The 13,233-nt window shown below is 39.3% G+C and overlaps 1 protein-coding gene across 1 annotated transcript in view; it reads right to left on the bottom strand.

Moving 5' to 3' along the window:
• The window catches only part of KCND2 (potassium voltage-gated channel subfamily D member 2), a 453,684-nt gene extending 442,142 nt beyond the window's left edge, over positions 1-11,542 (bottom strand). Inside the window, exon 1 of the mRNA XM_070616395.1 lies at positions 9,166-11,542. Coding sequence (XP_070472496.1) covers positions 9,166-10,280 — 1,115 coding nt within the window. The 5' untranslated portion in view covers positions 10,281-11,542. The remainder of the gene's footprint in view (positions 1-9,165) is intronic.
• Between the last annotated feature and the right edge of the window lie 1,691 nt (positions 11,543-13,233).

The following is a 13,233-nucleotide window of genomic DNA, read 5'->3' as shown; positions in this document are numbered from 1 at the left end:
AAAGAAAATCAGACATGAGGGACAATCCATAGGAACATTCTTTTCTGATCTAATAAAGTATCTAACAAGCATTACTGGCTCCATCTAATTTAAGAAGAATACAAATACATGTGCTTATTTTTCATTCCAAAAAAACCACATTTGGTAAGAACTGGAAACATTTTCATAAGTTCCAAAGTGTTATCTAAAACAATATGCATTAGGATTTCCCTTTTCCAAAATGCATTAAAATAGTACAGGGTTAGATAGCTTACTTTCTGTAGCATGATGAAAGGAAACCAGTTCCCCTTCAAGATATACAAAGGATAGTAAAATTACAAGTGTGATTGTCATTATCAACTTCATCACAGCCCAAGGACAGGGGATACCAGGACTTTTCCTTTGTGATGGCCCTTATGAATGAATTCTAGCTTGTTCTATGAGGAATTAAGCCTCCGGGTAGAACTTCTGGATGCAAAATTATCTGAGGACAGATGTTTTAATGGAAACAGCATGCAAAGTGAGATGCCACACTAAATTCTTTTAAATACAGGAACTATTTTCACAAGCTGCTCATCTGGGAAGCATACAGAATTGTGAGGTTTTTTTAGATTTTTATGCTGTTAATCCAATTCTTGTTCTTCCAAACCCAAGTTCTCTTGAATTATCCATTCATGATTACGTTTTACTCAGCAGCATGGTGATTCTGACTGAAGCACCACCTCTCCTACTTTACATTGTACGGCTGCTACATACATGGTCCCAATTTAATCTGGGTTTAAAAATACATATCCTCTGGCAATTTTCACAGATTTCAAGACACGTAAGCCATTTTTTCTTTCAAACTTACAAAAATAACAAAACACCTGAAGAAGATATAAATGTACCTCCCGCAAAGTGAGAAAAAAACATGAAAATTCTTTAAACAGAATCCAAAGCGTATGTGAAATTCTTGAGCACTAGCATTAGAATTGACAACTGTAAGTCTGTAAATCTATATTCAAAACAGAGATTATCCTCAGCATTCTCCAGATACCTCCATATCTATTGAGAACCAGTGTTGTCTTTTCAGCTAAAATGTGGAATTCATTTTTTTCATTTGAACTAGTTTTATTTTTGTCAGCTAGGAATAATTTAATCATGCATACTTATAAAATATTCCACTTTTCTGGAAACTCTCATGAATAACTGGATATAAATTTTAAGCTAAGGTAAGTATAACGAATCTAACAAAGAATGAGAATTTTACACGCTGAAGAAATTAACGTTAAAATAACCATTTAAAAAGATTTTTTTAATGTTTTAGAGCTCATGCTCATTTTAATACAGAAATACTCTCCTATCCCTACCATACTCACCACTCTCTAATGTCTCCCCATTATATCTCTAACGAAACTAGAAATCTTTATCACGGTGTGCAACGTCCTACATCATCTTGTCCCAGCTGCCTGTCCGATAGCATTTGCTACTTACCCCTCCTCCCTTTGCTTCAAGTACAGCGGCTTTAGGTGGAATACACCAAGCCTCCTCCCACCTTGAGGTCTTTGTCCTTCTTTTCTCTCTTCCTCTAAAGAGCTTCATCCAGATATTCATAGGATTCACCCCCTTCTATTTGCCACCCGCTCAAAGATTCCCCCTGGAAAAGCCTTGTCTGTCCCTATTCAAAATAGCACACTTCTTATCCTGATTTATTTTGTTTGTACCACCCACCACTACCTGGAATTATATTATATACTTATGTGTTTATTTCTGCCTCTCCTACTAGAATACATGGTTCTTAAGGTCAGGAAGTTGGCAGTTTTATTTACTGCTGTGGTCAACGACAGGTTGTAAGTGATCAACAAAAGTCTGTTAAATTGAATCGAACTCTATGAGTCACATTTTGATTTCCTGAGGGTATATGCTAATGGTAAGACCTTGGTTTTCCAAAAGCACTATTATTGGTATTCTTAAAAGTGAAGAAAATGAGGAAGATGGAAGAATCAGGCCCACATAAGAGCAAAAAAGACATGACCTTTTACTTTTAGAACAAAACCTTCTCGTTCTATTTGACATTATTTCAACTGTCATCCTACTCTTTCAATGTTATTTTTTTCTCATTATTAACTTCTGATAACTCACTCCCTATTCTCCCCACACTTTTTATTCTTTGGATCTTTATATAACAGACTTGTCACAATTCCCAATGCACAATGGATTGCACCATGCCAGGATATGTATCTATAGGTATATTTACATTTTGTATACCTGCCTTTTAATCCCTTAAAATGGGAACTTCTTCCTGAGAGATACTTCATTTATCCTAATGTCACTTACAGACAATAGTTCTCTATTTTAAAATAATTCCATTTTATGCATAAATGAGTGGACCTGGATAAAGAAAAAAAAAGTACCAGCTTGGTTTTATTGGGTAAGAGACAAAACATCTTTCTAGTGACGTAGTGTCATGAAAGTATCTTTTCAACCCATGGGCTCTTTGGGGTGTTCATATTTAGATAGAGAACTGAGCTTGAAAGAGAAGGCAGTATATTTCTGTGCTGATTCACTTACATTTTAAGATATCTCCATATGCTTCCCAGAGGCATCAGCAATTTACCTAGCCTTCACCAGAAAGCAAACTGATTAAGGAAATAGCCTTCAGCAGCCATTAATTCTAACCTTTACAGAGAAGAATTACTTACAGATCAAAGAGTGGGGAAGTCTCATAACCTCCCCTAGTCAAAAGAGAAAAACGACAAGAATAGATTGTAGTACATTCAAAGACAAAACGTTCAAATAATAAATTTTGATTTTTTTTTAACATTGAACAAAGCATAATATAAGATTAGTAAATGACTGCTAATGTTGAGATGGGGCTGTTCCATGGCTAAGGAGCTCTCTCCATGGTGTGCAGGTACCACCACACACCATGAACAGCAACACATTAACATAGATTTTTCTACATTTGAACTAACTAGGTGATAAGTCCCCAAAAGGTATAGATCAAAACCTCAAAAGCCTTTCAATCTAGTTGGAAGAGCTGGAGATAAAACCATAAATTATATGTAAAATAGCACTCACTAATGTCAAGTGTAATTCGAACTCTAGATGATGTAGGATTCGGAGGTCAAGAAGGCTTCATGGAGAAGGTCAATGTAAAGGCTAGCTCTCAAAGGAGAAGACTAAATGGCTAAAAACTCCAATGGAATCTACCAATGCAAGGAAAAGCACCAATGTGCCCAGAATGTCAAGATGGTGTTTCATCCCTGGGTTTCTTTTCAATACCGTATCATATCCCACACCGTCAAATCTAGCTGCTGAAGTTAGTGGGAGAACAATGCCTGTTTCTATATATATTCGTGCTCAGAAGACAATACAAGACATATGGAGAGTGGGGGGAAAAAAAGAAAGTGAAACCATTATTTATAGCACTGAAGGAAAAATAATACTTCCTTTTCAGTGAATGCTCTTTTCACCATTCCTGTTCTTTCAACAAAAGAGAAGTTAAATTGCACAGTTTTAACAACTCACATGCTAAGTCTTTTTTAGGTAATTCAGGCAAAATAGTTGATTTACTTTCTTCTCCATCAGGCCAGGTAAAATACTCAGCATCAAGTAGTTTGCCCCACAAAGTGCCTAACAGTTCACCAGATGAAAACACATGGTTGCGTTATATCAACTGGGTACCATTATGATAAACGCCAGTAGTGCATGCATGAATAAATGCAGAGCTCGCCAGGATACCGAGGAGCGTGGACAAAGTGAATCACAGGGAGTAGAACTAGAAGAGAAATGCACTGTAATAATGGACAAAAGAGCAAATTTATTGCTTCTCTTATCCCTATAGCATCAGAAGCAACCCCCAGATAGTTATTACCACACATATTCGTACATAAGGTTTTGAAGTCTTCAGAAAAAAAATGATTAAAAATAATGAAATTTCACAAAATGTTGCTGCTGTTTAATTGTGTAACTATAAGCAAACCACAAAAAATCTTGCATGTGTAAAATGGTGGATTTTAAATAAATAACAGCTAAGCTTCCTTCCACCAGAAATACAGAAATTAGGTAACAAGAAATTTGAACTTCATTAACTCATTTTCAAAGATGAGTACAACTGGAAGGAAAGTTTACACAAATACAAAATACACGACACCAGAATTAAATGAAGTAACTATACAAACGAAATAAGTATAAGACCAAGTCAATCTGCAGTCTAAAGAGAAATCCTGAAAAGAAAAAGAATTATCACTACAGAGCCACTGAAAATTAGAAACTGGCCCCTTCTCTAGGGTGCTGCCCTGAGAGAACACATATTATCCCTTTCTGTCATATCTCTGCTTGGCAACCAAGTAAATGCTTATAAAGAAAGGTGAAATGCTGGGTAAAAACACATATAAAAAATACATATGTCGTGTCAAATGCTGTCTCTAAGTCAAATGATGACTAAAACAAAATGAAGACACATAAGATTTGGTTACCTGTAATGCTAAAAGAGGAATACATATCACATTTTTCTACATTTCTTTAAAAGTTCATTTTCAACTCCCACCAATTAACACGCTCTATAAAGAACTTTATAAAAATATGTTGTAGTATGCCAAAATAAAAATGGATGTGACTCATAGTATGGCTCTTCATCAGAAAGATAAATTTTGGTACTTCCCGCCTTGTAAAGATGTATTTGATGAACACATTAGAAATATGTATGTATAGCTGCTGGCACAGGGGAAAATAATCCCATCCATTTTCAGTAATGGCCAGGGAAACCAAAAGTCTCTACATAAATGATTCTCCAAGATATTCTCCCAACATTTCCTAAAGCTATGGAATCAGAATAGTGACAGATAGCAGGAAGGTATTTAAAAGTATACTCTTCTGATGAATAATATATACTTATAACATATATTTACATCACATATGTATGTTACATATTACAAAATATATAACATACTTAATATATTTATATGTTGTATAAGCTATAGAATGTATTTGTATGTTACGTAAAATATAACATAAATGATATATATATGACATATTATATATATATACACAAACCCTCTCCAATTGCGCCATTCTAAAAAGAGGAATTTCCCTGATACATTGTCAGGAAAATTGCAACGAAAACTATTTTGCTTTTTTAATTACTTAAAATAGCAATTTACCAAATATATGAAAATTAAAATATTACAGAGCTAGTTTTGAGAGTCTTATAAATAGACACTAGACTAAGTTTACTGGGAGCATATGTGTAATTCTATCATATTTGTTTCTGATAAAATGTACACTACAAGTGAACTTTTTGGTTTCCTAGATTTGTCAGAAATCACAAATTAATTTATATAGTTAAAATCACAAAGTTCCCTTCTAAACATGAACTTGACAGAAACACCATGTGGTTGCTTTCTTTTCCATATTGAAAACCTTGTGAAAACAACTTTGTTTTAAAATTAAAGAAGTGGTATGGAGCACAGAAATGATACTTCTCAAGTTCTTAAGTTTTAGGTCATGAGTAATCTCTGCTTTTGAAAAAGCATCTAAATGGCCAGTAATCATGACCAAGAATGTAGATAGTGCCTAAAATAATGACTCCTCCAAAATTTAATGTGCCACCTGGTACCACTTCTAACTCACAAGGCATGAGCCTGAGATACGATGGTAAACTGAAGCTGGATCTTGTTAAACATATTTTTACAAAATTGTTTTTGATTATTGGTGAACATTTAGAAATTTCCTAAATTTGGCACCCTTTGAGTACTACCACCTGAATGAAAAATAACAACTGGATGTTATTTCCAAAAGTCATTAGGACAAAAGAGGAGTTCCAGGTTCTTTTTCTCCCAAGGCAATTTAAGGCAGTAACTAGAATTTACATTATGGAAAGGAGGGAGGTGGGGAGTAAAAGGGTAATCAGGGCCTAGTGCAGCTCCATAAACATGCTCAGAAAGAAAGAATGGAATGGAGGAACAGACACGCATGGCCACTCAATCTAAACACTGTCCAAAAAATCTTTCTGACATTCTTTCTTTCATTGATTTTTCAAATTCTGCTTTTTTATGTTTCCTACTTTAATTAATAGGAAATGGGTAGCCTTAAAATTATATTTTAAAGTTTTCATTTTATTGGCAAATTAAATAATTACATATATAGCAAGTATGGTCAAGTTATAGTATAATGATATATTTGACATTTTGGGGAGCACAAAAATGATTCGATGAATAAACAACAGTTCTAAGATAGACCCACTCATTTCTTCACACCAAAAAAACAACTGAATATTGTCTAAAATGGCCTGAGAGGCAGCAGAAAACCCTGCTGATTACAAAGCCCTTGGCTATTTCTTCTAGAGTAGATAATGTTTGTAAGAGCTGGAATTTTTGATACCCACTGTTTGGGATTCCATTTTCACTTCTATAATCATTAATTGATGGGCATTAGCTCCATTAAAAATAATAGCCACGTAAATACAGCTCAGACAGAGTAATGGGAAATTCTTGGTCATCTACCAGACATAGTTTGATATTAGCTCCAACTACTGTATATTTTCCAGAAAGTTTATACCTTTACTTCAAATTACAAGAATAAAACTACAGAGTAAAACATAAATTCAGGCAATGACTTTTGTTGAGTATTTTCTATTCTTAAAAAAAGCTGTTGAGTCACAATGCAACCAAAGATAAGATGCCACAAAGCAGTCTTTCTAAAAAAATCTATTTCTCCAGGAAAATAAAATACATTATAAATGTATTTTGATGAGGAACTGAAGACATGTTCCTAAGAAACTTTGCTGTATTATAAAGCATATGCTTTGTTAAATGTTCATATATGTTCTCCAATAAATGGATTGCATTTTGATTGTATAAACATTTCTACAACTTAAAAGTATCTCTTCTATATTCATCAGGATCATTAATTAGCTTAATTTCCTGAAAACTAAAATTTTCAACTTCAGTGAAACTTAAGTCTTAAAAGTAACTCCCAGTTTGCTTCCAAGTTCTAAGAAAGTTTTATTTAATTCCTCCAATCCACTTACATATGAAACACAGGAACTAAACCCATTTCATAGATTATACTCAGGCATTAGGATTCTGTTTCTTAAATCATTTCAAAAAGTAGATACTTCTAAGCATGTTATTTATGTAATAAAAAATTATCATCAATGGTTAACAATTCCTCATTTTTTTCCCTGAAAACAAAAATAAATTTCAAAATAAAATAAAAACTTGAATGTCATTCCAGGAAACAAATTTAAAAATAATACTAACTTCTTGTATCTAGAATAGAACTCCCAGCCAGATGAAATTAGCATCTTATCAGCATTTATTATAATAATATATATATATATTCAGTCATATAAACAGTATATAGTATTAACATGACTCACTGATATTTCATGAAAAATACTGCCATAGACACCAAATTTTTAAAAATATATTTCCTTTTAATATTTCTTCCTTTATTTCCTCATAACACAACGTCTTCTTTTTATTCATGAGTATTTCTAATTTGAGGACCCGAGAGTGATTTGTACTATCCAATTGTCCTTAATAAAGATTTCAAATGACAAAAATACAACAAGACCAAAAAACATATATACATGCAAAAATCTTTTTGATAAGAAATAAGCACCTACACTGCTAAGGTACTCTGCATCTTCTTCAAAATTTCCACAAAATTACCAACAGCATAACAGGGAAATCTGAGCAGTAGGATACAGATTTTCACTAATTCATTTTTGAAAATGCACCATAAGATCCTCAAAAAATTTGTGAGACTAAATCAAAATCATAAGTCATTGTAGTTTACTTCACCATAATCTCTTAATTACCTTAGCCAAAACTTCTTCACAGAAAAATATTCCATTAGTTGGCCATATGACAACATGAGAAATTCTGTTCAACGCAATATGTCTAATAAAATTAAGTTGACTTTAACCACATTGTCATTTAAAGAAGGCAATTAAATTAGCTAGAAACACAAAACTTAAAAAGCAGCCTTGGGAATAACTTTTCTTTTAGCCATTACCAAATCCTTATTGAACTGATTAACTATGCAAGCAAAGCAGCATAAAGCTAAAGAAAGGGCACGAACATCACTACGTGGCTTATCTAAGAACTCACAAAAGTAAAAGGCTTTAACCATTTTAGTTTATTGGATTCTCTAACATGTAAATGCTGCTACTTTCCTGCAGTTTGATTAACATTATTAATCATTTCATACCTTTCCTTTTTTCTATCATCTAGAATATCTTAATTCTAGCTTAAAATTTATTTTTTAAAAAAACACATTAATTCAGAATATGTCCCTTTGGATGCAAAACACCATTACCCCCAAATAAAAGAATGCATCAAAGGATTCTAGAAGGAAATTAGGACCCAGAACTCTATAATGCAACCAGCCCTTGGTGACCATCAAGCTCACCAGATACTGCTCTACCTTCTGCATGTATTGAATAGTCATGGGCCCACTGCCTGATGGGATCTGTAGTTTCTAAATAAAATGTGTGGATGAAACTCATTTGCTTTTTGATTTGGAACTATGAACCTAGTCTTAACTATGTTGCAAATACTCCACTGCATTTTGTAGAGTTGATTACTTTCAGCCTTTATTTTCTAAAACACTGCATAACCTATCAGCCATAATGAAAATACATATGTGCATATATGTTACAAAATTCTTTGATAATGATATCTACAATCTATGTTTTATAATGTTGTAAGAATTATGGTTCTTAGAGGGAAAATGCATGCCAAAAGTATCCATTCATATAATACTTCAAATACACATGGAAACTTCATTTGAGTACACTGAAGCACTTTGTAGGCATTTCAATATGTATTGTGCATTTACATACCTTTATTAGGGCACACATTTTGTGTTTTTAATTATCATTATATATATATATTATAATAATATAATATTGATGATATTTCCCTATAGTCAAGAATTCTAAAACTTCTTTGTGTAGGTATCGCTTTCAGCTATCAGTACTCAACATTTGCCAGCAACTCCCTAAGTACTTCCATCTCTACATCATACCTATTTCATAGATCAAAAGAGTTCCTCAAAACCATTTAGATAATGCTTTCCTAAACCCATTTAGGAAAGAGAAAAATTATTCCCTCTGAATTATTATATCACCTTAATGGGTCCACAACCACCTCACACATATTCAACCTCCATCCCATTTCCCTTGATGGCACCTACCCTAGTGTTGTCATGGTGACGATGGTATACCAGAAAGCAGCAGGGATGCTGGTGAACTTGCTGGCCGAAGACCCTTTCTCTGCGTAGAACATAACGGTAGCGAAAATGATGATAGCCATGGTGAGCGAGAAGAGCAAGAAGCCCAATTCTGAGGCACAACTCTTCAGTGTGTACCCCAGGATGCGCAGGCCTTGAGAGTGGCGGGAAAACTTAAAGATCCGGAAGACCCGGAAGACTCGGAGTGTGACAAAGGCTCCACTGACATCCTCATTGTCTGTCATCACCAGCCCAATGTAATAAGGCAGGATGGCCACCACATCGATGATACTCATGACGCTACGCACAAAACGGTAACGACTGGGTGCTGCAGCCAGGCGAAGCAAGTACTCAACCGTGAAGATCATGACGCAGGCCGTATCCAAGCAAAAGAAGGCCACTGCATACCGCTCCCCACAGGGCAGTTCTTTAATGTGACCTGGGCTGGACCCACATGGCACTGTTTCTACCACATTAGCGATGACTGAGACGGCAATGAAGAACCCTGTAACATAGTAGAACACCAGGGCCATTGTGCTGGTGTGGGGGTTCTCAAATGCCCGCCAGACCCTCTGGCGAGCAGTCATAGTCGGCAGCGCGCTCTCTCCTGTGTTGTCAGTATCAGCATCGTCCTGTAGACGCTCCGCGTTCTCGCGCCTGCGATCCTTGTACTCCTCATAACAGCAGTCGCCAATAATTTCTGGGATGAGGCCAAAGAAGGCCAATTCTTCATCATAAGCAGAGATGCACTCATGGCGAGGATAGTGGAGCTTCCCAGTGCGGTAGAAATTCAGGATATGGCGGAAGATGTCCGGGTCACGGTCAAAAAAATACTGCTGAGTTTCCGGATGGTAGAAAAAGTCCCTCTCAGAACTGCCCAGTAGAGTGTCTGGGTAACGTTCCAGCGTGTCCTGCCATGTCTGGAAACGGGTGCCACTCACATTCAGCACAATTAGAGCATCTTGAGTCCTTTTTCTCTCCTGCCTTGGGGGAGCTGGCATGGGCCCCGAGGCCACAGGCATCCACCCAATGGCTGCTGCCCTTGCAAAAGGCAGCCAGGCTGCGACACCCGCCGCCATCGTTCCTTGAAGTGGAGGCAAGAAGGACAGTCAGGCCTCTCCAGTGGGTCAAAGTAGCCACAATCTCCCACTTCCTCCTGTCAAACAAAATACTACTGGGAAACCTGGTCCAGAGGTATCACGCTTATTCCAAGGTAGGGCTCCTGATGAAGTCACAGTTCTCCGAAGGGCAAGTGTCCCTCAAAGACAGGGATTTGGAGTAACAGAAAAAAACAAAACAATGTCCTAACAATCACGCCCAACAGAACCTAACCAAACCTCTTCCAGCAGCTGGACCAGGCCACTACTGGCACGAATAAGTACACAGGTGACTTCAGATGCAGCAATTTCTTCAAACAGGTGTCTTTGCTTTCTCAAACCCTGACACAGTCTGGGTAATGTGGGGTCAGTACGCGTCGTGTAGAGATAGAGGAAACAAGGACAGTCACTCAGTGGTATTCTTTTGACGAATTAGGGAACCCACTTCCCCTTTCCCTTTTAGTTCTTTCAAACCTTCTCTTTCCAAGTGGCCCTTCCCGCCAAAGGAGTCTCAGAAAGGCGACCTGTTGTTGTAGCTTCCGAGATGCGGTCACAGCCGCTGCCCCACGTCTCTTTGGAAGTCCGGTTGCCGCCTCTACTACTCGGGTCGTATTTGCAGAGATGGAGATGCTGTGCGGTGGGCACGGTTGGGGGACGTTAATATAGATCCTCCTCCCCCACGTCTACAAGTATCCCCTGCGTCTGCCAAAAGCGTTCGCCCAATCGCCCCTTCACTCTCTTTTCAAGTTCAGCTCAGGTGCCGCGTGACAGTTACAGAACCCGGGAGCCGACAGCCGCCGCCGCCGCGGCGGCAGCAGCATCTGCCTCGGCGCAGAAGGCGCCTCGCCCGCGGTACATACCTGGCAAAGTGCGCGCCGGGGCTGAGTTGCATAGAGACTTTCTCCTCGCCGTGCACCCGGAAAGGGAAAAGCCGAGAAAGCAGCTCGCGAGCAGCCGAATCCGAGGCGCCGAGGGAGCATAAATAAAGCTCAAGCGAGCTCTTCTTCCCCTTCCCCCATCCGCCCGTGCCTCCCTCCTCCTTTTCACCTTCCAAAAGCCAGGCGCAGGCGAGCCGAGCAGCAGCAACAAGTTCAAAAGGTGCGGGGGAGGCGAGAACGGAGGGGACTCGCTCCTGCCAACTTACTGCGCCGCCGCTGTCACCGGGGCCCGGGCGGCGCGCTGCGGGGCTGCGGGGCGGCGGGGCTGCGGGGCGGCCAGGCGGGCGGCGGCGGCGCGGCGGGGCCGGGGCCCGGGCCGGCGCGGGCAATCGCCCGAGCGCGGAGGCAGGAGGCGCTCGGCAGCGCGGGGGCGCGGGAGGGCTGCACGCTGCTTCCCCGCCAGTGGGTGGTCCTGCATCTCCCCGGGCTCCCCGCGCCGCTCTGCTCGTGCGATCAATAAATAAGGAGAAAATAAATAAATAACCGCGCGCGCGCCCCGCCACGCAGGTTATGAAAGGCGTCTCCTGCCTTTCTCTCGACTTGACCTTTCTCCGCCCCCGCCCCCTTGGGCTCCTCTCGCTCCACCCCAGCCACCCACCAGCCCCGGCGCAAAATGTCACCGAGGGAGAGCATCCAGGTGGATCTGCCGGGGAAGAGAGAGAGCCTCGATGAACAAAGGGAAGCTTCACGCACTCGGCTGCGGTGGTTTTGTGAGGGAGTGGAGGAAGGGGACCGATGCCTTGCTTCTGTCTCCCTGGGTCCTGGTTCAAGGCGAGCGTGGGAAAAAAGGGGAAAAGAGAGAGGAGCTGGGAAGGAGGGTGAGCGGAGCGGAACGCGCAGGAATTGGTTGTCTTCTGGGGGCGACTGGCTAGCAAGACCTGCAAAGCCCCGCGGCGGAATTTTTAAGTGCTTTTTCGTCTTTCTCTTTCTTTTTATTTGTTCAAACCAGATGTTGACGTTGCGGGGGTTAATATGTCATCTGTCCAACTTGCCGAAAAGTCAGGCAGTCTCCTTGGTCTAGGTCTTGCCACAACTCCTTTTCCCGTCCTTTGCGAATGACAGGAAGGATTTGGAACCCTTTTCTAAATGTCAGCGTCAAGGGGCGTGCGTCTCTGTGTGCGTCCCCTTCATTCTCTCTGCGCATCTCTGAGCATATCTAAAATGGTTAAAGTAGTTAAAGGTGTCAGTGTGAGGGGTAAGTGATGTGCCGAGAGACTAGGAAATTGTCGCGGCCAACCGTTTTGTTTTTCGTGCACCCCGCCCCCCGGTCATTAGGAATCTTCCTTAAAACCAAACATATACCATTTCTTACCACTAGATGGCGTGAACAGCGAGAAGTTAAATCTACATCTAAGGTTTGGATGCTTTAGAAAGGTGAAAGATCAAAACGACCTGACCCAACAGAGGTCACATCAACATCCTCATATCCCCCACTGCCCACCCACCTTTTTAGTGTTTATATACTACTCATCTAGAATCTGCATTTTGATGGATATTGGATGAGATATGGAGAGTTTCCTGTTGAAATGCCTTTGCAATTAAATCTAGATTTCTGAATAATAATAATAATAATAATAATAATAAAGGTCTTTGGCCATATTGAAGCTTCATCTATGTTGATTAAGGAGAGAAGCCTAACTGCCTAATTTCTTCCTGAAATTTACCTTTTCAAGGATTGGTTTGGCTGCTCTTGGTTTGTAAAGTAAGTGGACTGTGATATACAGTCTTGAATTGGCTTTCAGGCCCCAGATTAGACACGACGTGTTAACCTTAAAAATCCGAAATGGAATTCCTCACAGGACATGTATGAACTGAAGAATAGAATATATAAAAAATCACCAGAAAAGGAGAAAAATAAGCCTTATAATGTACAGGATTTTGTGTAGAGATACGTCTTTTTTTGTTTGCTTGTTTACTGGTGTGGAGGTTTCGGGAATCCCGTGTTAGTGGCTAATGAAGTGGGACCTAATGCACCATGTAAATTTGAGAACACGGAA

Source organism: Equus przewalskii, chromosome 4, assembly GCF_037783145.1.
Source record: "Equus przewalskii isolate Varuska chromosome 4, EquPr2, whole genome shotgun sequence".
NCBI lineage: Eukaryota > Metazoa > Chordata > Mammalia > Perissodactyla > Equidae > Equus > Equus przewalskii.
The sequence above is the reverse complement of the archived record's forward strand: the minus strand, read 5'-3'. Positions and strand labels throughout refer to the sequence as shown.